The 27,938-nt window shown below is 41.7% G+C and overlaps 1 protein-coding gene across 2 annotated transcripts; it reads right to left on the reverse strand.

Annotated features, from left to right (window-relative positions):
- On the reverse strand, positions 1 to 27,474 carry TRIM4 (tripartite motif containing 4). 2 transcript variants are annotated; one of them, XM_039223713.1, is made up of 7 exons: positions 26,801 to 27,470; positions 21,996 to 22,091; positions 21,099 to 21,329; positions 9,588 to 9,610; positions 9,227 to 9,324; positions 5,229 to 5,444; positions 1 to 3,108 (listed from the first exon to the last, which is right to left on the reverse strand). In XM_039223713.1, exons 1-7 carry the CDS (start codon positions 27,191 to 27,193, stop codon positions 3,017 to 3,019), a joined length of 1,149 nt encoding a protein of 382 aa, XP_039079644.1. In that variant the 5' UTR covers positions 27,194 to 27,470; the 3' UTR covers positions 1 to 3,016. The 2 variants fall into 2 exon arrangements, with proteins under 2 accessions (XP_039079644.1, XP_039079643.1); XM_039223712.1 differs by having other exon boundaries at positions 3,015 to 5,444; positions 26,801 to 27,474.
- Positions 27,475 to 27,938: the final 464 nt, after the last annotated feature.

A 27,938-nucleotide genomic window follows, 5' to 3' on the forward strand; every position in this document is an offset into this window, starting at 1 on the left:
TATATTTTCATCAAACTGTATCAAACAATAGCTTTTTTTCTTGCAGTTTTATACCTTTATCTGACAATCAGTGGTTAGTTCTCATCCACATCTACTGTCTGGAGATTTTTGAAAGTGATGACGAGTACATAGGTAACCAATGTAGAGAGTCTGTTTGATGAATCTTCATCCTTGTTGTTTGGACAACCACAAATGCACATGGTATAGAACATTACTTATTCCTTCGGCCCACAGTAGTATCAATGTGCACATCTGAAGTATCCCATCTCCTTCATGACAAGTTTTCAGATTTCTTTGAGTGCCCACAGGGCACACATCTTGAAATCCACTCCATGGATGCTTGTGAATATTGATGGTGTATTCTCTTGTCACTATCTTGATGATAGAATAGCCCTTCTTCTCACCACCCTTCTTTTCAGGAGCTATTCTGCTGGGCCCATGTTGGATAGAAACAATAACTTTAAAGGCAAATAGTTTAAGACTAACAGTTAAGAACGGAAAGACTAGATGATTAAAAAACAAACAAACAAGGGGTCTTCCAGAAAAACAGAACCAACAGAATGGACAGATCACTGGCCATTACCTCACATCATCATGGAGGCCAAGAGGTCCTACAATCTGCTGTCTGCAAGCTGAAAAATGAGGGAAGAAGCTGGTGCTGTAATTCAATCCAAGGCCAAAGACCTGAAAACTAAGGGAACTAATGGTGTAAGTTCCAGCTGGGGTCCAAAGGCTCAAGAATTAGGGGGTCAATAGTATAAGTCCCATTCCATGTCTGAAGGCCCAAGAACCAGGAGCCCCAAAGTTCCTGGGCAGATGGATGTCCCAGCTCAGGCAGAGGAGAAACTTGCCTCTCTGCTGTTCTATTCGGACTCTCCATTGATTGGACGATGTCTACCCACTTTGGTGAAAATGTGATAGACTCAGTCTATCAGTTCAAATGTTAATCTCTCCTGGAAACACCTTCACAGACACACCCAGAAGTAATGTTTTACCAGCTATCTAGGCATCCTTTAGTTGAGATGACACAATTAACCATACAGGGGTCTCAAAAGAAGCCTATTTTAATATTATGATATATTATGAAAGACTTGCAGTTTCAGCTCCTATGTGTAAAGAATCAGGAAGTCATAACTCACATCCTTACAAGAAAAAGATGAGAAAACTGAAAAGCAACAGCTTTTTCTGGGCCCATCAGAGAACTGAGGTTGTATGGCAAACTGCAACCCCAAAATCTGGATAGACAGGCAAATCCACAGAGGCAAAGCTAAGATCTCCTTAGCAAAGGAGAAGCAAAATCCACCAGAGCTATAAACTTGTAGGAATAAATAATGCTTTTGATGAAGGTTGAGTGTGAGATTGAACGTGGGCTAGCTTAAGGGTGAGAAACTTCTGGGAGCTGCAGGGTTGGGGGTTGGAGAGCAAATATTTATGGATTTACCTCCAGGAACTCCACCAAATTCTCAGAATGAAAAGTTGAGAAAGATCTCCTCCTGCCAGAGCCAGGAGGAGGAGGAATAGACATCATTGAAATATGTGCCTAGAATGCTCTACATAACAAAAACCCAGTCTCCAAGAGAAAAGATTTCAGCAGAGCCTTATCCACTATCACACAGTATAGACATTTGTGCTTATAGCACCTATGCACGTACCCATCAACTTTCAGGGTGGGGCAGTGCAAGTCTAGGTTGAAATCTGAGAGAGTCAAGATCTTCTGGAGAAAGTTTAGGATAAATAGTTGTTACCAAACCATGTTCTGGGAAGTCTCTGAGCTGGTCCCTCAGTTAGTTCCTGTGGTGAAATAAGTTTGAGAAATCCTGTGTAATAAAATACCTCTTCCAATATGTCATAACATGTTAACATAGTAAAGACTCAGAAAAATCCCTAAGTAACACTGAAAACTATTACAAGTTTTTGTAATAGTTCTGTTTGTACATCAGAAGCATCATAAGAGTTTATTTCATTTTTAGTAAATATGATACCTGTGTCCCATCCCATACCTGAGAGGAGCCAATATCAAGACACACAAAAGAGGCAAAAAATTTTGGTAATAAAATAGGTAGAGTAAGAGAAGAGAAGAATATTCTCAGTAAAAGAGGCAAGGTCTTTTATAATAGTGAAGGAAACCAGAATGTGTCAGCCCAAAATATGCCTCTTTAGCATGAGCTGAAGGCAATTAAGAGCAGCAAACCCAGAAAAAGCTCCCCTTTTTCTGTCTGCAGACAGGATATACATTCTCCTTTTGCTGGAGATAACACCAAAGAGGAATCTGCAAACAAGCATTTCTTCCATTAGTTTCCTCACATGCATTTACCTTCCCACGGACTGCCACACCTGGAAGGCTAAGATATTCTTCCTTCATCCTGTCATCTCTCCACAAATGTACTATTATTTGTTAAAAGTACTATGTAAGCCAGAATTCTAAGCCTCCACTTTGAGTTACTCTTCATTTTAGGTTTCTCCTGAATGGTGTGTGCTGCATGTATTAATAAACTGTTTTTCTCTTGTTAATCTGACTTCTTGTTAAGAGGCCCAGCTGAAAACCTAAGACAGGTAGAGGTAAAGTTTCCCTCCCCTATACTAGTATGAATGAGGGCTCATGAAGCCTTGAGAGAGGAGGAAATGGTCTGGAATCACTGCCACCAGAGATGTAAGAGAAAGTCAAGGGGTAAAAAAATAAGTGTTGTTCACTAAGCAGCTCAAGGAGCCCACTTGAAGTCAGAAAGCTAGACTTTGTAGCAGAAGCTGGCTCAACAGCTCAGGAGGAAGATGGAAGAAAGGTAGTGATGAGTTTCCTAAGGACTGGAAACAAACAAGGCAGGCACTGGAGAAGTCCTGATGGGCACATGTATTTGCTTCCTAAGGCTCCGTAACAAGCCACAAACCAGAAGCTTAAAATAACAAAAGTTTATCATCTCACAGTTCTGGAGGCTATAGGTCTGAAATCAAGGGGTTGGCAGAGCCATGCTCCTCTAAAAGCTCCTAGAGAAGGGTTCTTCCTTGCCTTTTCCAGCTTCTAGCAGCCCTCAGCTGGCTTGTGGCAGCATGACACCAATCTCTCCCGCAGCCATCTTCTCTCTGTGTCTTCACGTGGCACTTCCATGCGCACTGCAGATTATTATTACTATTATTATTAGGGTGCCAGTTATATTGGGTTAGGGCCCACCCTAATGACCTCATCTTAATTTCCAAATAAGGTCATATTCACAGGTAGGACCTCAACCTATCTTTTTAGAGGATACAATTCAACTCCTAACAGCAAGTACTTTGGAAAATTAAGGAGAATTCAGCAGAAATCATTGGATGAGGGGGGTTGATCAGGCTGAAGAGGAAGACAAGCCAGGATGGGCAGGGACATGGGAGAGAAAGAAGGGTTAGGGAAGGTACTGGAAGTTTTATAAGAAGCCCTATTAAATCACTGCCAGAAAGTCTACAGAAGTCTGGGAGGAAACACGTTAAAATGTTAGAAGTGGGGAGATTATCAAGAACTTTCAGCTTCTTTACACTTTTTGTATGTTCCAAATTTTTTACCATAAGTGGACAACTTTTACAACTAGAGAGAAACAATCATTATTTTTAAAATAACTACCCAGTTCCTGTCACAATCCTGAGAGCTTGTACTCTAGAGAACAAAGATAAAATGAGCGAAAACACATATACCTGAATTTAAAATGTATAACAAAATAAAAGCCCGATGCAAAGATGATGCTAATGTGCAATCTGCATTCAATAAATACTTACAGAGAGCATTACAAAGGCCAGAAGCTTATAAAGACCAGAAAAGGGCACAGGCTTTTAACTCAGACCCATCTGGATTTAATCCCAACACTCCTATTTGCCAGCTAAACAGTACTGAGTGAGTTACCCCAAAGGTAAACTCTTTCTGTTTTCTTACTTGTAAAAAGAGGATTTTAATTTCCATCTCACACCAAGTTTCTGTGGGAGTCATAGAAGAGCATTACTGAAGAGGCAAGAAGTGTGGTGTGAATGCTTAGCAAGTGTCTCCCAACATTTTAGGTTTGACGTTAATACCTTGCATACACAACGTAAGAACTTGCCAGATGGAAACATACTGAACACTTGAAGGCAAGGATGTGGTCGAGTGAAGAAGAGGCACAGCCTGGGCAGAGTAAGGGAAGATTCCCTCAACTTTCTGATCAGGAAAAGTGGGAGGTATCCATACCTACTGGAGAGCAGAGGAATTACATTACTGAGCAGAAACAGAGTCTACAAATCTATAAAGTTTCAGAAAAAAAGACCATCCTATATGAAAATGCAACCTGAATTGCCTTATACATTAAGGGAGCAATAACCTCCTCTGACAAGAAACTGGGGATTAAGGAAATTCCCAACAGTCCAACAAAGCCAACAAAGCCCACGTTCCTTCTTCCTTTCCACTGACACTGCGCTCTGCTCAGTTTCAAGACATCTGCTAACGTCAGAAGTGGGGCTGTGTCTCCTCAAATACCTCTTTTTTAAAGCTACAAAATTTTTCTCCAGACGCATTTTGGAACATTTCTCATTCCAGCTCATTGGCCAGAATTGTCTCACATTGGGGAGAGCTGCCACTCCTGAAGCACAGGGAGGGTGCACAGCAAACAGTTCAATGAGGAAGAACCAGAAGAGAAGAAGGGTCGTGGAGCAAGTGGGTACTGGAAAGGCCCCTATCGAGGTCTGCCATACATGCCTGTGCACAGTGCACGCAAGGAGCTGAACAAGATGTCAAATTGGAATCTGAATGGACAGTACTGATGTGCTACCTGGACCAGTATGTACAGAGTGAAAGAAGAGGACCAAGGGATCCATGTCCCCAGGTTGGGGTAGAGTCAGAGATTCCTGGGTAGGGGAAGAACAGCCTCATTTCCCACTAGTCACTGCTGGGATGACTAAAGATGCTAATGGACTCAACCAAAAAAATGGCCGGAGGCTGGAGGTATGAGGACAAGAGAAAGTGTGTAGATGCGCTCCATCCACAGCACTGTAGAAGGAGATGTCCCCCGCCTCGTGATCTAGGAAAACTCCCACCCGGTGAAGAGCAGGCTCTTGCTTGATAGGACTTACAGAAAAGCTTGTTAGGGGCCGGTAGCCAGCAGAACTCCAACAAATAGCCCAGATTCCCGTAATGGGGGACATTTTTGAACTATCAACAATCCCCATGATGCCGTCCCGACACACTCCCACAGCAATCTCCAGGCTATCTCGGTTCTCAACTTCCCAGTAATACTTCCCTGAAGTGAAAACGTTTTTTCCCAAAACACAGGGTAAGTGCTGAAATCTTTCCACAGACTGTGTGGTCTTTGGAGGGTTCCTCCATCCACTAACGTAGCCCCAAGCTGAGGAAAACAATGGCCAAGAACTGGCTGATGCTCCATTTTTCACAAATCTCCCTTCCTGGGAGAAGACAAGTTTGGGATGGGCTGTGTGTTCAGCTAGATTTACAGCCACTGTAGAGAAAATGAGAACAGAGATTTACAGTGTGACAACTTACCACCAACCCTTCTCCAGAAATGCCCCTCCTTTCCACCTTCAGCCCCATCCTTCTCTTAACAAGAACTGTTAGGGATGGGACTCCCCACTGCCTCTCAACTGATCCTCAGCTGGGCCCCACAGGCCACACTGTGGCCCTAAACTAAATGAAATCTTCGTTCCCCTTCTGCTCTAAAAGATTAAGACCTTCATGATTTCACAGTTTGTGAGTTCAAGCCCGACATTGGGCTCTATGTTGACAGCTTGAAGCCTGGAGCCTTCTTCAAATTCTGTATCTCCCTTTCTCTCTCTGCCTCTCCCCTGCTCGCACTCTTTCTCTCTGTGTCTCTCAAACCATAAGAGACTCTTAAATACCTAGAACAAACTGAGGGTTGATGGTGCGTGGGGAGAGGGGAAAGTGGGTGATGGGCATTGAGGAAGGCACTTGTTGGGATGAGCACTGGGTGTTGTATGGAAACCAATTTGACGATAAATTATATTTAAAAATCAAAAATAAATAAATGTTAAAAATTTTTTAAAGATTAAGACCTAAAAACAGGGGGCTCATTATTTCATGACCCCAAGTCTTCACAATCAGCATAAAGTTGGGAGAAATAGTAACGAATTCTGACCTGGTGAATCAGGACCACACCAAGATGGCTGATGGACTGGTTCTTTGCCCTGGGACACAGGGATGTCATTGTTAGCAAATTTACTCTTCCCTGGTTCCAGCTGTTCACTGGGCAGCTCCACAGGCCCCTAACAGATCACTCAAAATGGAACTCACTATTCTGTGCCTTTCCATCCTCTTGAGACAAATACCCATTCACATGCAGACATCTTGTCTTCTGTGTTCTCTGAGGTATACACCTTCACCCAAACAACTGACACTGAAATCTTGAGGTTATCTGACTCCTCTTTCTTTGAGGCTTATTAGTTTGACCTTTGATGGCTTATTAGTCACTTAGTCCTATCAAATCCACCTCTGGAAATACCACCCAGGTTCCTTTCCTCCTCTGTTCTCACTACCACTGTCCTCACTCAGACTTTCAGCACCTCGTACTTTAACTGTGTCTCTAACTTCCTCCCTGGCCTCCCCACCTCCCGATTCTCTTCCCTCCCAGACTCTCCATGTCCATTTCTCGAGTATTTTTTAAAATCAGAAATGGATGCTGGGTTTTGACCAATTCTTTTTCTGCATCTACTGAGGTGATCATATAGTTTTCCTTTTTTCAGTCCGCTAATGTGGTGAATTACAGATTTTTCAAATGTTAAACCAACCCTGCTTTTCTAGAATAAAACCTATTTGGTTATGATTCATTATCTTTCAATATATCATTAGGTTCGATTTGCTAAAATTTCCTTTAGAATTCTTCTGTCTGTGTTCATGAGGGATGTTGATCTATAGACCTTTTCTCTGGTAATGTTTTTGTCTGATTTTGGTATCATGATAATGCAGGCCTCATAGAATGAATTGGGAATTGTCCTCTCTTCAGTTTTTTGTGCAAGTTCACACAGAATGGAGATTTCTTTCTTTTTTTAAAAAAAATCTAATGTTTATTTTTGAGAGAGAGAAAGAGAGCGAGCGCTAGAGTGGAGAAAGGGGCAGAGAAAGAGGGAGACACACAATCCGAAGCAGGCTCTAGGCTCTGAGCTGTCAGCACAGAGTCTAATACAGGACTTGTGAGAATTTGACCTGAGCTGAAGTTGGATGCTTAACCAACAAGCCTCCCAAGTACCCCTGGAGATTCCTTTCTTAAATATTTGGTGAATTCAGGGAAATACAATGTCATCTTTTTTTTTCCTTTATAAGTAACATGTGCTTTTTCTATTCTTGCATAGAAAATTTTCTCTTAACACTCATTTTTTGGTGTAGTTTCCATCCTATTTCTTCTGTTTAGGACTAGTGGAGCTTATTGGATCTGTGGACTTAAGAGTCTTCATCAAATTTGGAAAATTGTTGGTCATTATTTCTTCAGATACTTTTCCTATCTCATCCTCATTCCGCTCATCTTTTCAGGGACCCCAATTACTCCACATAAGACTGCATGATATTGTTCCCCAGCTCACCAGTGCTCTTCTCATTTTGTAAGTTTTTTTCCTGAACATTTCATTTTGTAGTTTCTACTGCTTCATCTTCAAGTTCACTCGCCTTTTTCTCCGCAATATCTATTCACCTATTAATCACAACCAGTGTATTCTTCATCTCAGTCACTGTGGTTTTATCTGCAGAGGTTTGATCTGGGATTTTTTAAATCTTCCACATCTCCAAATCCCTCTTTACAGGGTAGTTATAATAAATGTATTATAAAGTCCTTTGGAGCTTATTCTAACACCTGGATCAATCCTGGTCAGTCTCCATCAATTATTCTCATTATGGGTCATGCCTTCCTACCTTTTTGCATGCTCAGTAATCTTTGATTGGATGCCAAGCATTGTGAACTTACATTGTTGGGTACTCATTTTTAAACCTCAAGCTTTGTCTCGGGATGCAGTTATCTGGAAATAACTTGATCCTTTTGGGTCTTAAACTCATGACTTTTAAGGTGGGCCCAAAGCAGTGCTCAGTGTAGGGCTAATTACTCTCCACAAATGAGGCAAGATTTTCCCAGGAATGAAGGGTTTTCCAGTCTGGCTGGTAGGAACGAGCATTGTCTAGGGCCTGTGGGAGCCTCAGGAACTGTTCCTTCTAATCATTTTGGAAAGGCCTTCCTCAGCCTAAGGTAATTTTTCACAAGCACGTGCTGAGCAGTACTCTGCTGAATACTCAGGGGGCACCTCCGTCGATCATCAGGACTCTCCCTCTCAACAGCCCTTTCCTTGCCAGTACTCTGCCTAGTACTTTGCAAGTTCTCACTGCTTTGTTCTCCCTGGACTCATCCCCATTCCTCAATCTGGTTCCACCTCCACTACTCCTCCCTATAGTGGCCCAAAAGCTCTTTCAAGGCTGGAGGATGGAGCCATTATAGACCTCACCTCATTTGTTTCACAATTTTCAGGGATCCTTGGCCTGCACTTCCTGACATCCAGGGTTGGGAAACCTGTTCTTCATATAAAATATCTGTTTTATTTTAGTTTTATTAGTTAGCTAAGTTTTAGGCTACCACGTGGTTCTTCATCAGAGATGTGCACATGAGAACCACCTGTGTAGCTTTGACACCTACATGCCTTGGCGCTTCCCTGGAGATCCAGTAAATTTATCTTCAGACTTTTCTATGATCATCTTCTCAACCTCAGCTCCTGCCTTTCCCCACATGCATCTTATGGTTTAGTCACACTGGATACCCTCCCCTCCATTTCCTCCACATCTTGGCTCACACTGCTCACTCTGCTTACATGAATATGCCTCCATTATCCATTTAGCAAACTCCTACTCACCCCTGAAATCCCAGATCAATGTCACCTAAGTGTGAAAACCTCCCCACTTCACCCCAACAGAGCTCTTTCTCTGTACTTCCATAATATCTTATTCATACCACCATAAACAGTAGATCCCACTATGTTACAGTAAGTGATACGGGTGTGCCTCTCCAATTTGCTTAAATTCTTAGAAAGGTCTTTTTCTTTCTATATCACTCTTATAACCTCTAGTATGTGTTAAGTAAATGCTTCTTGAATGAAGCACATATCCACGTATTCCTAAGTAGTTTTTACCATTTTTCCTGCTAGCTGCATGCTCTGTTTTCTCTTTCCTTTCCAAACTTTTCTCATTGCTTATTCTCTTATTTTAAAGATTTCTAGGGAGTTCCAACCTGCTCACCTTGGAATCGCTTCAGCATTTCCTTCATCATGGGTATCTTGCACACAGTCTTCACTGTTAGAACTTCAGGGGAATAGTTCACATCTTGGTTCTCACTCCTAAGAAAAGTAGAGAAGGTTGTTCTTCTTATAGGATACAACTCAAGCAGCCAAGACACCCACCTCCTGTGGAAGGTTCCAAGCCCAAAGCTCACACCACCACTCTCCCATTCCCCCTTGCAAAAGTGAACAGCAGAATTCCTCCTCCATAGACTCCCAGGGTGTGCCCAGACTGTTCTTTGGAGTCCAGGCCTGTTTCCCGTCTATTCAGCCTGTATCTTTACCATTCCATCCAGGCCCCATAAGAAAGCAGCAGCTCATACCTGGTCAATACATCTTTTGGATTCTGTGAAGAGAAGAAAAACATAAGCAAGTTATGCCCCTTCCTCCTAAGATCTGGTACTCAACTTCGGGAGCAGGTATTTTTCTGTCAATTGCTTTTGTTAATGTCATATATGATCTTATGCTGCCAAAGGCAATGGACTGACACATAGAATCTTTCTTCACATGACCTCTCTGCACCATCTGACAATGTTAACCAATCCCTTGAAATCCTATTCTTTCTCCTTTGGCACTATGACACGAACTCTCCCCTGGGTTTTTTTGCCTACTTCTCCATCTATTCTCTTTCAGCTACAGACACTAACAAGTATTGTTGACGATGTGATGGGAACGTAAAATGGTTTAGCCACTCTGGAAAACAGTTTGGCAGTTTCTAAAGAATTAAATATAGGGGCGCTTGGGTGGCTCAGTCAGTTAAGCCTCTGACTTTGGCCCAGGTCATGATCTCATGGTTAGTGGGTTCGAGCCCTGCATCAGGCTCTGTGCTGGCAGCTAGCTCAGAGCCTAGAGCCTGCTTCTGATTCTGTGTCTCCCTCTCTCTCTGGCCCTTCCCTGCTCATGCTGTCTCTCTCTCTCAGAAAAAAAAAAAGAATTTAATATAAATATATGGCACAGCCCAACAATTATGCTCCTACTATCTACCTAAGAGAAATGAAAAGGTATGTCCAAACAAAGAATGGCAGGCAAATGTTCATGGAGCATCATTCTTAATAGCCAAAAGGTGGAAACAACCCAAATGTACATCAATTAGTGAACAGAGAAACAAATGTGGTATAGTCTCCGATGAAATACTATTCAGGGATTTAAAAAAAAGGAATATAAATACAGTACTAATACATGCTACAACATGATTGAACCTCAAAAACATTATAAATGAAAGATTCCATACACAAATGACCATATATTATATGACTCTGTTTATGTGGTATATTTCAAAAAGGGAAATCTATAAGAGTCAGAAAGTAGGTTGTCTGGGACTGGAAGCAGGAACAGAGATTAACTATATACAAACACAAATGCTCCAAAACTGGACTTTGGTAAGGTTTCCACAACTTGGTAAAACTACAAAAATCACTTAATAATGATAAAAAGTACACTTAAAATAGGTGAATTATAAGATATATACATTATACCTCAAGAAAGCTTTTAAAAAGAAACAGAAGTGTATCAAAATGGTTAATTAACACATGAAAAAATGCTCAACCACATTAGTCGTTTGGGAAATGCATCTACCCTTTGGAAGGAGGGAAGGGGTGCTGACTGAGTGCCTGAGTTAACATTCTATACCATTCAGCTAAAAGTAGAGAGCTGACAATTCTAAGCACTGATGATCACACAGAGCAACTGATCTCTCTCACACTGCAAGTAACAGTATAAACTGACACAACCACTTTGGAAAATAGTTTGGAATCATCTACTCAAGCTGAACCAACATATGCCCTGTGATTCGGAATTGCTTTCACAGGTACATAACTGACAGACACACAGACACATATGCACCAAAAAAGACATGTTCATAACTGCTTTTTTTGTAACAATAAAAACTAGAAACAACCCAAATTTTGCTAGAGTGAATGGTATTTTTGGTATACTAATACCATGGAATACTGCAGAACAGGGCCTTCGACCTCAGCACTATTAACATTCGGGGCTGGAGAAGTCTTTGCTGGGAGCTGTGGGAGAGGCATGTTCTGTGCATTATAGGATGTTTAGCAGCATCCGTGGCCTCTACCGCCACATGCCGGTAATAGCCACCCTCAGGTTGTGACAACCAAAAATGTCCCCAACACTGCCCCCCAGGGCAAGCAAAATTGCTCCTGGTTGAGAAGCTGTACAGTGATGCAAACAAACATCTGCTGTCATCTACAGCAACATAGGGTAACTTCACAACATGATGTGGAGCAAAAGCAGCACATACTGAAAAAGTCTTACTCAAAACCAGACAAAACAGAACAGTGTGAGGAGTCTGGAGGGACAACAACCTCGAGGAGAAGGGAAGGGGTGTTGACTGGAGCACACGGAGGGCGCCTGGCAAGCTACTCGTGTTCTATTATTTGACTTGGTTGCTGGTTCCATGGATGGGTCACTTGGTGATAATCTGTCAGGTGTATGATTTATGCATTTTTCTCTCTGGATGTTACACTAAAATATATTTAAACATATTTATTTTGTTATGACAGTAAAAATGATGTTGCCTGAATCCACAAACACAAACAATACTTAAAGTTGAAAGTATAGTTTAAAAATATTTCATGACCTGAGCTAAAATCAAGAGTCAGATGCTTGAACCACCCAGGCACCCCTGTCCTTTTTTAAGTATTAAAAAATACAAGACAAGATAAAGAGAGAGGTGGGGGGCAAGATGGCAGAGAAATAGGGAGTTCCGTACTTCCCACCTGCATCTCTCAAACAAAGAAGGGCTGAAGCCAAAGGACTCTGAACCGCAAGAGTCTAGGAGGAAAAGAGACGGTGTCTACTAAGAAGACAGCTTCATAGGTGCATGACTGTGAACTGGGGAAGACAAAAATGGGCCAGGACATGGAGGCATGGAGGGGAGGGAGTCCTCTCTGCAGAGGGACAAAGGGAAGAGAAAGAGCAGCTGGGGAATCGTAGAACTGTCCCTAGAGAAGAGAAAAACCTTGACAAGGGACAGAGAGGGGCCCTATCATCCCATCTCTAACCAAAGTGCTTTCAGAGAGAAATCCTATCTCTAACTGTGGAGCTTTCTTTGGGCTGGGTGCCTTGGTCCCAGAAATTCCCTCCAAGATAGACTGTACACAAGGGACGCAGTTGGCTTCAGGAGGAACAGATCCCCTACTCGATCCCCTGCTAGGAAGTGCTCCAGCTTGCAGGATTACATTTTGAGCAGTATCATTAATGCACATGGAGTAAGAACATGGCCCACCTCAGCTGCACTCATGGCACAGTGAGATCGGACCCAAAAGAGTGATTTGCAATGCCTGGTTTGAGAAGGGACTAGGAGGTTGCCATTTTTTCCCCCACAACCACCAAGGTGGGGCCTCAGGGAGCAGCCCTCAGGACCCACAGTGGAGGTGGGACCTGCCTATACCAAACCACACCCATCTGTGCTGGGTAGCTGCTTTTTTTTACTGGAGCCCAGATAGATAATAGGGAAACAAACAACCCCTCCCCCAAGACCAGCACTGATGCATTGCCATGATTAACTCTAGATCAATTCTTGCTATTCAGATATATTCTCCATTATCTCATTCTTATCTCTCCCCTCCTCTGGACTGGGTATTCTGGTTATAGGTTTGCTTAAACAGGCATATTTAATCCATTCTCTTGATGAATTGTTCTACACCTCCATCATTACCTTCCTTTCTCTCTCTCTCTGAAATAATCAGACTGTACAGTTTCTCTGGGTAACATTATCTTCGTTTCTTTTTTTTTTTTTTTTTCTCCTCACCTCCTGCCGTATTCTCCTTTTGCTCTCTCTGAATTAAGCCTTTTAGTCTCTTTGCCTGGTCAATGTTCAATTTCTCTTTTTCCCCACCCTTGTCATTTCTCTCTTTGTGTATGCTCTACCATCACCACTGCCTCCACTCTGCTCTTTAATTGTAGCTAGGATTTCTAGTTTTATACTTTTAGACTATCCTTTGTCTTTTGTTGTTTTGTTTTTTTTCAGTTTGCTTGTTTGTTTGATTTGTTTCTGCATTTGCGTGCTTTTGTTTCCTGTTTGTTTGTCTATTTTCCTTTCGAGGGCTACCTCAAGAAACAAGCCAAAGTACACATGGTGGAGAGTCTCTATCACTACGAGTAGGGAAGTAAAATAATCAAAGGCAAACAAGAGAGACCAAGGGACACCATTAAAAGAACACTTCCTGAATGGACAGGCCCTGGAGAGTCTATGATACTCCTTTCATATAGCAATACTCGCAGGTGCAGAGCACATGCAAAGCTTTTAAAACATATGAGACAGAAAATTGCCAAAATGATGAAACAGAAAAACTGTCCTGTAAAGAAATTCCAGGAAGAAGTGACAGCTAAAGAATTGGTCAAAACAGATATAAACAACATAACTGAACAAAAATTTAGAACAATAGTCATAAAGTTAATCACTGGGCTTGAAAAAGGCATGGAAGACACAAGAGACGCTATTGCTAAAAATATTGCTACAAAGATTATGGACCTGAAAAGTAGTTATGATGGGGGATGGTGGCAAGATGGCGGAGAAGTAGGGAGTTCTGTATCTCCTGCCTGAATCTTTGAAACAAAGAAGGGCTGAAACGAAAAGACTCTGAACCGCAAGAGGCTGGGAGGAAATGAGACGGAGTCCACTAAAAAGATAGCTTCATACAGCTACCTCAAGAAACAAGCCAAAGTATACATGGTGGAGAGTCCCAAATATCACTATGAGTATGGAAATAAAATAACCAAAGTCTCAAAAGCGAGACCAAGAGACACCATTAAAAGAATACTACCTGAACGAACAGGCCCTGGACAGTCAATTGGCCTCCTTTAATATACCAGTACTCGTAGGCACAGAATGCATAACAAGCATTTAAATTTACAAGAGACAGAAAGCTAGCCAAAATGATGAAACAGAAGAACTCCTCTCAAAAGGAATTCCAGGAGGAAGTGACAGCTAAAGAATTGATCAAAACAGATACAGGCAACATAACTGAAGAAGAATTTAGAATAATAGTCATAAAATTAATCGCTGGGCTTGAAAAACAGCATGGAAGACATCAGAGAAGCTATTGCTACAAAGACTATGGACCTTAAAAATAGTTGTGATGAATGAAAAAAATGCTATAAGTGAGGTGCATAATAAAATGGAAGAAGCCACTGCATGGACTGAAGAGGCAGAGAGGAGAATAGGTGAATTAGAAGACACAATTATAGAAAAAGAGGAAGCTGAGAACAAGAGAGGTAAATTGATCCAAGAGCACAAAAGGAGAATTCGAGAACTGAGTGATACAATCAAACAGAACAATATCTATATCGTAGGAATTCCATAAGAAGAAGAGAGAGAGAAAGGCACTGAAGGGGTACTTGAACAAATTATCACTGAGAACTTCCCTAATCTGGGGAAGGAAAAGACATTGAAATCCAAGAAGCACAGAGAATGCCCCTCAGAAGTAACTTGAATTGATCTTCTGTACGACATATCATAGTGAAACTGGAAAAAAATATAGGACAAAGAGAGAATTCTGAAAGCAACTAGGGATAAAAGATCCCTAACAGACAAAGGGAGATATATCAGGGTGGTTGCAGACATATCTACTGAAACTTGGCAGGCCAGAAAGGAAAGGCAGGAAATCTTCAATGTGATGAACAGAAAAAATATGCAGCCAAGAATCCTCTATCGAGCAAGCCTGTCATTCAGAATAGAAGGATAGATAAAAGTCTTTCCAAATAAACAAAAATAGAACGAATTCATCACCACTAAACCAGCCCTACAAGAAATCCTCAGAGAGACACTATGAGGGAAATGTTGCAAGGAACACAAGATACCAGAGACACCACCACAAGCATAAATCCAACAAAGGACACAATGACTCTAAACCCATATTTTTCAATAATAACACTGACTATAAATGGGCTGAATGCTCCAATCAAAAGACATAGGGTAGCAGAATGGATTTTAAAAAAAATACCAAGATCCATCTATTTATTGTCTACAAGAGACTCATTTTAGACCTGAGGATGCCTTCAGATTGAATGTGAGGGAGTGGAGAAATATCTATCATGCTACTGGGTGTCAAAAGAAAGCTTGAGTAGCGATACTATATCAGACAAACTGGACTTTAAAGTTAAGGCAGTAACAAGAGATGAAGAAGGGTATTATATAATAATTACAGGATCTATCCATCAGGAAGAGCTAACAATTATAAATGTCTATGCAACAAATATGGAAGCACCCAAATACATAAAACAATTAAGCACAAACAGAAACAATATTATTGATAAGAATGTGCTAGTTGCAGGGGACTTTAATACTCCACTTACAGCAATGGATAGATCAACTAGACAGAAAATAACTAAAGAAACAATGAAACTGATGACACATTGGACCAGATGGATCTGACAGATATATGTAGAACTGTGCATCTTGAGGCCATGGAATTCACTTTCTTCTTGAGTGCACATTCTCTAAGATAGACCATATACTGGATCAAAAAGCTGCCCTCAATAAACATAAAGGAATTGAGATCATACCATGCACACTTTCAGATCACAATGCTATTAAATTTGAAATCAATAACAGGAAAAAGTCTGGAAAACCTCCACAAACATGGAGGTTAAAGAGCACCCTACTAAAGAATGAATGGGCCAACTGGGCAATTAGAGCAGAAACTAAAAATTAATAGAAACAAATGAAAATGAAAATACAACAATCCAAACTCTATTGGATGCGGCAAAGGCAGTCCTAAGAGGAAAGTACATTGCACTCCAGGCCTATTTCAAGAAATTAGAAAAAGTGCAAGTGCAAAATCTAATAGCACACCTAAAGAAGTAGAAGCAGAGCACAAGAGCACCCCAAACCCAGCAGAAGAAGAGAAATAATAAAGATCAGGAAAGAAATAAACATAGAATCCAAAAAAACAGTTGAACAGATCAATGAAACCAAAAGTTGGTTTTTTGAAAAAGTAAACACAATTAACAAACCTCTAGCCAGGCTTCTCAAAAAAGAAAAGAGAGAGCACCGAAATAGACACAATCAAGAATGAAAATGGACTTATTACAACCAACCCCTCAGAAATACAAGCAATTATCAGGGAATACTATAAAAAATGATATGCCAACAAACTGGACAACCTAGAAGAAATGGACAAATTCCTAAACACACACACACTACCAAAATTCACACAGGAAGAGATAGAAAATCTGAACAGACCTATCACTAGTGAAGAAATTGGATCAGTTCTCAAATATCTCCCAACATATAAGAGCCCTGGCCAGAAGGCTTCCCTGAGGAATTCTACCAGACATTTAAATCAGAGTAATACCCATTCTTCTCAAGCTATTCCAAAAAATAGAAATCAAAGGAAAACTTCCAGACTCATTCTACAAAGCCAGCATTACTTGGATTCCCAAGCCAAACAGAGACCCAGCAAAAAAAGAGAACTATAGCCCAATATACTTGATGAATACAGATGCAAAAATCCTCAACAAGATACTAGCAAATCGAATTCAACAGTATATAAAAAGATTTATCCACCATGATCAAGTGGGATTCATTCCTGGCTTACAGGGTTAGTTCAGTATTCACAAGTCAATCAATGTGATACATCACATCTACAAAAGAAAAGATAAAAACCATATGATCCAGTCTATAGATACAGAAAAAGCATTTGACAAAATACAGCATCCTTTCTTAATAAAGATCCTCGAGAAAGTCAGGATAGAAGGAACATACTTAAACATTATAGAAGCCATTTATGAAAATCCCACAGCTAATATCATCCTCAATGAGGAGAAACTGAGGGCTTTCCCCTGAGATCAGGAACACGACAGGGATGTCCACTCTCACCACTGTTGTTTAACATAGTGCTGGAATTCCTAGCATTAGCCATCAGATATAAAAGGAAATAAAAGGCAACAGAATTGGCAAAGATGATGTCAAACTTTCACTTTTCACAGATTATATGATACTCTACATGGAAAATCCGACAGACTCTACCAGAAGCCGACTAGAACTGATCAATGAATTCAGCAAAGTTGCAGGATACAAAATCAACGTACGGAAATCGGTTGTAGTTTTATACGCCAATAATGAAGCAACAGAAAGAGAAATCAAGAACTGATCTCATCATAATTGCAAAAGAAGCCATTAATTACCTAGGAATAAATCTAACCAAAGATGTAAAAGATCTGTATGCTGAAAACTATAGAAAACTTATGAAGGAAATTGAAGAAGACACAAAGTAATGGAAAACATTCCATGCTCATGGATCAAAAGAATAAATATTGTTAAAATGTCAATACTACCACTACCCAAAGCAATCTACACATTCAATGTAATTCAATCAAAATTGGATTTTGGAATAATCCTAAAATTTGTATGGAACCACAAAAAACCCTGAAGCGCCAAAGTAATATTGAAGAAGAAAACCAAAATGGGAGGCATCACCATCCCAGACTTTAGCCTCTACTACAAAGCTGTCATCATCAAGACAGTATGGTATTGGCACAAAAACAGACACATAGAACAATGGAATAGAGAACTCAGATTTGGACCCACAAATGTATGGCCAACTAATCTTTGACAAAGCAAGAAAGAATATCCAATGGAAAAAAGACAACCTCTTTAACATATGGTGCTGGAAGAACTGGACAACAACATGCAGAAGAATGAAACTACATCATTTTCTCACACCATACACAAAAATAAACTTAAAATGGATAAACAACCTGAATGTGAGACAGAAAACCATCAAACCCCTAGAGGAGAAAGCAGGAAACAAACTCCTTGACCTCAACCTCAGCAATTTCTTACTCTTAAGGGAATCAAAAGCAAAAATAAACTACTGGGACCTCATCAAGATTAAAAGCTTCTACACGGCAAAGGAAACAATCAATAAAACTGACAGGCAACTGACAGAATAGGAAAAGATAGTTGCAAATGACATATCAGATAAAGGGCTAGTATCCAAAATCTATAAGGAACTCACCAAACTCCATACCCGAAGAACAAATAATTCAGTGAAGAAATGGGCAGAAGGCATGAACAGACACTTCTCCTAAGATGACATCCAATGGCCAACAGACACATGAAATGTTGCTTAGCACCCCTCCTCATCAGGGAAATACAAATCAAAACCACACTGAGATACCACTTCAGGCCATCAGAGTAGCTAAAATGAACAAATCAGGAGACTCTAGATGCTGGTGAGGATGTGGAGAAATGGGCACCCTCCTACACTGTTGGTGGGAATGTAAACTGGTGCAGCCCCTCTGGAAAACAGTGTGGAGGTTCCTCAGAAAATTAACAATAGAACTCCCCTAGGACCCAGCAACAGCACTGCTAGGAATTTACCCAAGGGATACAGGAGTGCTGATGCATAGGGGCACATGTATCCCAATATTCATAGCAGCACTTTCAACAATAACCAGATCATGGAAAGAGCCTAAATATACATCAACTGACAAATGGATCAAGAAGATTTGGTTTATCTATATAATGGAATACCACATGGCAATGAGAAAGAATGAAATTTGGCCATGTGTAGCAACGTGTATGGAACTCGAGGGTGTTATGCTGAACGAAATAAGTCAGGCAGAGAAGGACAGATACCATATGTCTTCACTTATAAGTGGACCAGGAGAAACTTAAGAGGCCACCAGGGAGGAGAAGGGGAAAAGAATCATTGGGGAGATGGAGGGAGGCAAACCATGAAAGACTCTTGAATACTGAGAACAAACTGAGGGCTGTGGGGGGGTGAGGGGGTGGTAGGGAAGAGGGGAAGGGGGGTGATGGACATGAAACAGGGCACTTGTTGGGATGAGCACTGGGTGTTATATGGAAACCAACTTGGCAATAAACTATAAAAGGAAAAAAAACAAAACATAGTGCCTATTGAAAAAATCAAGAGATGGAATGCAGAAAGATTAAATATTTGCATAAATTAAAAATACAAACACCAGAGGAATACTGTATATTGTGTAAGAACACATTCAAATAAAAAGATAAAAGTTAGGCACAACAGGGGCGCCCGGGTGGCTCAGTCAGTTAAGCGTCCGACTTCAGCTCAGATCATGACCTCACCTCATGGGTTCGAGCCCCGCATCTGGCTCTGTGCTGACTGCCAGCTCAGAGCCTGGATCCTGTTTCAGACTCTGTATCTCCCTCTCTCTCTGACCGTCCCCTGCTCATGCTGTCTCTCTCTCTCTCTCTCAGAAATAAATAAAACATAAAAATAAAAAGTTTGGCACAACATAATATTTTTTCTTTTTAAAAAAAATTTTTAATGTTTATTTGCTTTTGATAGAGAAAGAGACAGAGCATGAGCTGGGAAGGGGCGGAGGGAGGAGACACAGAATCTGGAACAGGCTCCAGGCTCTGAGCTGTCAGCACAGAGCCCGAAGCGAGGCTCGAACCCATGGACCGCGAGATCATGACCTGAGCCGTAGTTGGATGCTTAACCGACTGAGCCACCCAGGCGCCCCAGAATTGTTCTTTAATGTTTCTATAGGGTTTTTTTGAGGTGTCTATACAGTTCTAATAAGAATGGAACTGAATTATGGGCTAAAAATGAAGAAATAACAGGAAAAAAGATGGTAAATGAATAGATCAGTAAAATAAGTTCCCTTAGGCTCTGAGATTCTATAATCCAATTGTCTTCTTTAATCATTTCCCTACCCTTGCACTTCTATTGGCTGATATATTTTTTGTAAGTATACTGCTGGTTCATGCGTATCTTTGAGGTTTCATTCTGAGTAGATATTAAACCTCTATTTAAAAAATTGTTTGGATGTGTTATTTCAAAGATTCTGCTAGAGTATACACTAGAGTAGAAAACTTCGTGGCTCAAGCAAGTTGTAAAAGTTGTAGACAATTCTGGGAAATCATTACATTAATATAGCCTGTAATACCCCTCCCCTAGCAATTTCTTGCTGAAAATAACTGGTAAGTGGGTCTGTGTCTCTCTCCTCTCCTTAGAGCAGAATGTTGTCTCCTGATGCGGAAAAAAAAGTAATCAGATTGAAGGGCTCTTCAACAGTTCTTTCCTCCTTAGTCACATGATGTGGAGGAAAGAGAGGTTCTGAGGGATCTAAGACCAAAGATGAATTAGCAGGAAAAAAAGAAGACAGTTACAAATGTTGTGTCCTATCCTAAAACTGAAAGAAGCTATAAAGACACTTTACTTGCTGAAGATATAAAGGTAAAGATTATAATAAACTGGCTTAAAAGTCCCTAATCTAAGTACTGAAAAATTACTTTTTTTTTTTTTTTAAAGGAGGTTCCATACCCAAATGGGGCTTGAACTCACAACCCTGAGATCAAGAGTCACATGCTTTACTGACTGAGCCAGCCTGGTGCCCATAAGTGCTAATGAATTAGAATTATAACCTTTTAACAGCTACTGGATATTAGAAATTATTTAAATAAATGTACCAATCAAAATCTGAGGCTAAGAGCAAAGTTATTATCAAGCTATGATTATAATGACTAAAAATTAGTAAGACAAATTTATTTTAAAAACTGATATAGTTATCTCCGTAGTGATTTTAGGTTTGCTTTATTCTACTATTTTAACAAAGAATCATAAATGTATAAGATGAATGGAAAAGTTTTACATGTGCTTCAGATCCTCGGCAAACCAAGCGAACCTAGGTATCTCCATAGCACCTGAGCTCAGCATACCTAAATGTCATGTTAAGTTCCTCTTAATGGGGAATCTTTGACTCTTTAATTGTATAACGACAGTAGCAACACAATTATCAATAGAGAGAACACATTTCTTCTATTAAAGCAACTCACCAGGAAAGACAAGAGGAAATTCAGTGAGTGACCGTCTCACCTGCAGCAACTCCAGGGCGGGGCTCTGGCTCTTCCTCCCGACCTCTAGGATGAGCTCCTTCAAGGAAGTGATCATCTGATGGAGCTTTAACGTGTTCTCATTCTGTTTCTTCTTTGTCTCTTCCTCTTCCTTGCTTAGTCTCTGAAGAAACTGCTGCTCTTCTTCGGCCAGGAAGTGGTGCAGCTTTGCAAACTCTGCACCGAATCTCATTCGCTGGTTTTTCATCTTCTCCTACAGCCACATGACACTTGCTCAGTCCTTGTCCTGCTCTTGCTCCTAAATTCCATGCACATGACTCCCCAACAGTCCATGGTTTCTCCATCCCAATCACCTATAGAAAACTCCTACCCACCCTCCACAAATTCCTGCTAATTTATTTATACTCATTTGGTATCTTCGTACTGGCCTTTATAGTGTTAGTTCATTCTTTGTGACATTTGAGTCTCTACTACTGATGGCAATGCCTTGTTTGTGAACTTTTTAAACTAAAATACACTTTCACATCTATTACTTAGTTTAGCCTCCAGAACACCTACTGTTTGGTCTCATTAAGCCTTTAGATGTGCTTCTGTGCGTGCACATCATGCCTCCCAACTAGACCAGTATCTCTGAAAGCAAAGTCCATTTACTTTCCACAATGCTATGGACCCAGACCAACTACAACCTAGGGAGTATATTTAGGAAAAAGTGGGAAGGAGAGGGGTACCACCTTAGAGAGATGGGGATGAAGTATGTGGAACTCCCACTGCCCAAAGCCACAGGTCAGTAGAGAAACACACTTCCTGTTCTGTCACCTTCTCTGCAAGGGGCCTGACCACTCACAACATCATGCAAGCTCCTCCCAATGACACCAAAGGGTCTGAGAGACAAGAAAGGCCCAACAGATTCTGCTATTACCTTCCACTCAGTAGCATTTTTCACTTCCATGTCCTGCAAATGCATGGCTTTCTTCATCTTGGCCGTCAGACTACACTGAGTCTCAAGAAGTTTTTCCTGCCAGCAGAAACACATATCAGAGAGAAAGCGTCTCCCCAAGCAACTTGCTTATTTAAGAGCTAAACAGGCAAGGCGATTGAGAAAACGTTGAAGATACTTACAGAATTTGGCATAGGAAGTATTCTGATCTGACATCTTTATAACACTCTATAGAGTCTGCCTATTAAGTTGGCAAAAAAATGAAAACTGCTAGAGGTTTAGTAAATACCTCATACTGGCGAGGGAGGCCTCTGACACTACAATAGTAGGAGACTTATAAAAAGGTGCCATCCTTTTGAAGGGCAACTGGCAGGATTTAAAACCATCTGAAATGTGCATAATTCTACTTCCAATAATCTGTGCAACAAGACACTAGCAAAAATAATCAATATGTATAGGAATGTTCACTGCAGCAGTATTTATTATCCATTCGTGGGGAATTATTAAATAAATAATGGTATATTGATACTCTGTACCAATCTCAGGTAGCTCTCTCTATTGATGTGTTCTAAGTAAACAAACAAAAAAACCCCTGTGCTGTAGAACAATAGTATTGTATAATTCTGTTTTGAAAAGAATAAATATACATGTATCTGTGCATGGGTGTGCATATTTAAATAGAAGAAAAATCTGGAAGAACATACACCTACAGATTAACACTGGTTATTTCTGGGGAATAGAAATGGCTTGGAAGTTTGGTGAGGGACTAAAACTTTTACGAATTTCTGCTTTGATTTTCTACAAGAAGTATATACCATTTTAGAATTTAAAAACCTGAATGAGCTATTACAAAATAAAAGGAGTCGATTAGCATTAACAAAGAGGGCTGTGAAGGGGCAGCACCTGATAGCTGAAGGTGGGACTTGATCGTAGACAGAAGCACGCAGGTGAGAGACACATACACACATAAGAGGAAAACCAGCAAGAACCAATGACCAAATGGCTGTGAGAGGAAGGAGTCCAGATTTCACTCCTGGGTTCTGGCTTGACAGCTAGAAGGACTGTGGGCTATTTACCAAATAGGGAAGTGAGTGGTATGTAAATAGAAGGGGGGGGATTAAATTAGACTTGACTAAATTGAGTTTGGGGGTAGGGGTCTCTGATGAGTATACTTAGCAGTTAAGGGTCAAGTAAGAGATCTGAGCTGCAGAAGCAGATGGGGGGGGGGCGTGGTTAGAGCACAGGCAGCAGGTGCAGCCAGATATGAGTAAAATCCCCCAGTAAGAGTCTATCAAGAAGGTGATCCAGGCTGGAATGAGGAACAACCGCATATAAGGGGTGTGCAGAGGACCAAAACCCTACAAGAAGCTAAGCTGAGTGGTGGCTGGTGAAAAACCAAGAGAGAATGGTTTCTCATACACCAAAGGAAGAGAAAATTTAAATAAAAACCGGTGAATGCTGTCAAATGCCGAAGAGTGGCCTAGAACGGCTTTCTGAACATGTGAACACCTGTCAAAATAAAAAGCTAAAAGAAAGAAAAAAAGGAAATGAACAGAACTAGAAATAAGCAGGGCATTTTTTTTTTTCCCTAAGAGAATAATGAAAAATAGTCAGTATCACTTTTCTTCGTATCACTTACAAATGACAATGGCTACAGCAAAGTGAGGTCATTGAAGAGTGACACCACCAAAACTGGCAAAGGTGTGGAGCTTCCAGAGCTTCCACATGGTGCTGGTGGTTATGAGAAATGGAACAACCATTCTGGAAAAAGGGCCGGCGTCAAACGAAGCATACATCAATCCCAGACCCAGCAGTACAACTCCTAGACCCAGGAAACATGAAAACATGCGTCCACAAAAAGACCTCTATGAGAATACTCATACCAGCTTCATTCAAAAACTGGAAACAGCCCAGGTATGCAATGATAGAGAGATGGATAAGCAAACTGCAGTATGTTCATAAAATGGAATATGTCTCAGCAAGAAAAATTAACAGGCTACTGACATGCACAAAATGGGTGAATCTCAAAATCAATATGCTGAGCAAAAGGAGTCTATATAGAGGAGTACAGAGTATTCTTCCAACTTTCATGTGTGGATGGAAATTGCACAGTGAAATGTTGGAGGGGGCAGATGAAATTAGGTTGCAAAAGGATTCTATTCATATGAAGTTCCACAACAGGCAAAACTAATCTTCAGGCAAAACTAATCTTCATTGCAAAAAGATTAGAACAGTAGCTGGGTGGGGAAGAGGGAGCAGAGATTAACTAGGAGAGGAGGGAGGAGCTTCCTGGATTGATGTTAATATTCTCTCTTTTTGTCTTAAGATTTATTTTTAAGTAAGCACCACACTCAATGTGTAGTTCGAATTTACAACCCCGCGATCAAGAGGCACATGCTCCGCTGACTGAGCCAGCCAGGTGCCCCAGTAATGTTCTTTATCTTGAGAAGGGCTTAGGGTGCCCAGATGTATGCATTTGTCAAAGCTCAGCAAATGTACACTAAAGATGTGCATATTTAGTATTAAATGTGACTTCAAAAACCACCATAAATGAATGTTAAATATGGTTGACGGTAAGCATGCTAAAGTACAGGAGGAAGGGGACTATCTTCAATTAAGTTTAAATGTCTCAAAAGGAAACAAGAATTGATGGATGCAGAGAATAGATAGGTGATAAACAGAAAATGCTAATGGCAGAACCTAGATGTGGGTGTATTGGTATTATAAAATTCTTCCAGCTTTCACATCTGCTTGGAAATTGCATAGTGAAATGTTGGGGCGGAGGATGAAATTAGGTTGCCAAGTGCTTTATGTAGTTGTTATACATCATAAAATCACCTGTGCTATTTTCTAACACTATATTTTCTAACATTATATAATCTACTTATTACCTCTAGTTGTTAAATAGGTATATAATCCTGCTACTTGGAAAGCTATTTCAAGTAACTTTTTCCTTTATCAATTATGTAACTGCCACTTTGTAATCACTGTCAAATTTGATGTATATGGGAAGCCTGTAATCAGATAAGTAGCTCTTTTGAATGTTATCAAGATTTTTTTAAGTTTTCACTTTTGTTTAATAATGAAAAATATAAATTTTAACTAGAATTTTTTAATTGTTTAAAAGTCCTTAACAGTTCCAGTATTTATGAATTATCCTGTATCGCTGGTTCTATTCCAAGACACTACCTAAGTCTTTTCGAATCCTACCACAGTTGAGATCTGAAAAGGGGCCCCTGAATGAAAATGGTTAATTCCAGGAAGATTAGAAAATTCCTTCCCTACAATAACAGAAACTGCCAGATGGCAGGAGGGCAAGACCAAGCAGTTCCCCAGCCTTAATTGCCACCATCCTACCTCCCTCTACCCTCCAGAAATATTGAGCAACTTCCAGTACTCTTACATTGATCACATGCCATTCCAAGCAGCAACACTGTTGTATATGCTGTTCCTTTGGCCTGAATATCCTCTCCCCTATCTACCAACTTACCCTTCAAGAGTGAGTTCATGTTCAACTCCGTGAAGCCATTTCTCCTCAGACCTTCCATGTACTGGATACAAACTTGGATAACTTGATACAAACTTGATACAAACTTGAAATTATTGGTCTACATGCTTATGTACCCTACAAGACAAGGCTCATGTACTTCTTATCTGTTTATGTCCAGATTCTAGAACAATGCCTGGCTTACAGTAAGCATAAATAAAGGTTACTGAGTGAAGGGTGGAACTTTGCATATTTCCTGTTTGTCATCAGTTAATAAAACTGTATGTCATTTTATAGTTTACAAAATACGTTAACTTGTATCATTAAACTTGTGTATTCAACCAGTACTTACTAGATACCAATTCTGCTGGAGACCACTGGAGTTACACCATCAGTAATAGAAGGGGGGTAGGGCTACTCTGGAAAGGATGATCAAGGAAGGTCTTCAAGCTAAAAGCTAAAAAGATGTAAAGGATGGAAGGTGTGGGTAGAGAAAGAGAACAGACTTGAAACAAAAGAAGGCAGTGTGGCTGGAGTAGAGTAAGATAAACTGCTTTATTCAACTGAAGCTCCTTAATCCATAAAATAGGCATGACAGATTAATCTCCAAATTCAAACATTAAGTGATTTTTCCCAACTGATGAAGGAAGCTAGTATCAAACCCCAGCCTCACCACTCCAAGGCAGGATTTTCCCATATCACCAGTTGTCTATAAACCCTGTGGATATACACCTGCACTGTCCAATACAGCATCCATTAGCCAGGTGAGCACCCAAACTGTGGACAGTTCGAGTTGATATGTGCTGTAAACATAAACACAGATTTCAAAAATCTTTTGTATTATGAAAAACAAAAGTAAAATGTCTCACGGATAACTTTTCATAGCGATCGATGTCGAATGATAATAGTCTGGAAAATTGGGTTAAATACAATATATTACTAAAATTAGCATCACTCATTTATTTTAACCATTAGGAAAGTTTCATTACATATGTGGTTCGCCTCGTGTTTCTATTGGGCGGCACTGGTATACACCCCCTCGGTATGACTGTCTTAAGCCGGGAGCTCCCAAGAGCCAGTGCCTTGGAAAATCTATACAGATCCTCCCTACCTCAGTTTTAACCCCAACTCTGAGATCTGTGTGTCGCTTAATTTCTTCCCACGGGAGGTGGGGGGCGGAGGAGGTCATACTTCCAATGGGCATTGCGGCCACCTCGTAGGTCTCTCATGACAATGACCTATGACATGACATGACGACGGTATTCCGGGAATACCGGCAACCCCGCTACAGCCGGCTCACCCGGTAGCTGGCGAAGGCCTCGTCGATGGGCGCCATGGTGTGCGCCTGGTGCTCCTGCGACTCCTTGCACACCAAGCACACGGGCCGCTGGTCGTTCTCGCAGAAGAGCCGCAGCGCTTCCCAGTGGCGGCCACACAGGCCAGGGGGCACCGGGCCCTGTCGCCGGCGCCGCGTCTTCTCCGTCAGCCGGGCCAGGGCCCAGTTGGGCCGCAGAGCGGCGGGCGCCGACGGCTGCCGGCACTCGGGGCAGGGGAACGCGCCGCCGCTCGGCGCCCAGCTGCGGTGCAGGCAGCCGCGGCAGAAGTTATGGCCGCATTCGATGGACACTGGGTCCTCGAAATAGTCCAGGCAGATGGAGCAGGTCAAGTCCTCCTGGAGGTCCTCGGCTTCCATGCCGCTTCTCCGCCGCGGGACCGGACGCAAGGCGCGGGACTGCGGGCGGGACGGGAAAGTCCTCCGGGGCCTCGGGCCCCGGGCGGCGCTGACCGAGCGGCGACCCTTCCCCGCGCGCGCTGCAGGACCCCAGCCGGAGCCAGGCAGCCGCTGTGTTTCCGCGACTCGAGGGCGCCGCGAGGCACGACGGGACGTGGGCTGAGCCTCGGGCCAGCAATAGAGACGCGGAACTTGCTCCGGGACGCCTAGAGAGGACCGGAGGAGCCCTTGCGAGCAGCGGCTGGAGGAGCAAAGCGGGGCGGCGCTAAGGAGTTCAGCCTGTCTTTCACGTTGCAAAGGTGAGGTGCTTAAGTTCTGGCGTCTTTGGCGAGCTGCCCCTGGGGCGGGTGTTCTGCGGGTGCTGCAGTCCCAGGGCCTGGAGCGGTCTGTGCAGCTGGGCCTGAAGTGGGGGCAAAGGAGGCACCGGCCCGTTAACCTTGCTCTCACTGAAGTCCGCTCTTTCCTTTCAGCCTTCGTTCTCGGCCTCCACCTTCAGGGGCTAGTCGAGTTCTTGGAAAGGCAGGATTTCCTACTGCCCCGCGAAGGCCACCTACTGTCCTGGTGTTGGGTGAATTGGAGGGCCAGTATTCCAAGGGGGGAGGCAGGAAAGGGAGTGTTTAGCCGCCCATGAACTAGTGGGATGATGGCTGGTCACCCTGCCACCCCGATTTCCCTCTCTTCCCAAGCTCCCGAGACAAACACCAGA

Source organism: Hyaena hyaena, unplaced genomic scaffold (assembly GCF_003009895.1).
Source record: "Hyaena hyaena isolate Hyena2069 unplaced genomic scaffold, ASM300989v1 scaffold_1438, whole genome shotgun sequence".
In the NCBI taxonomy this organism is placed as follows: domain Eukaryota; kingdom Metazoa; phylum Chordata; class Mammalia; order Carnivora; family Hyaenidae; genus Hyaena; species Hyaena hyaena.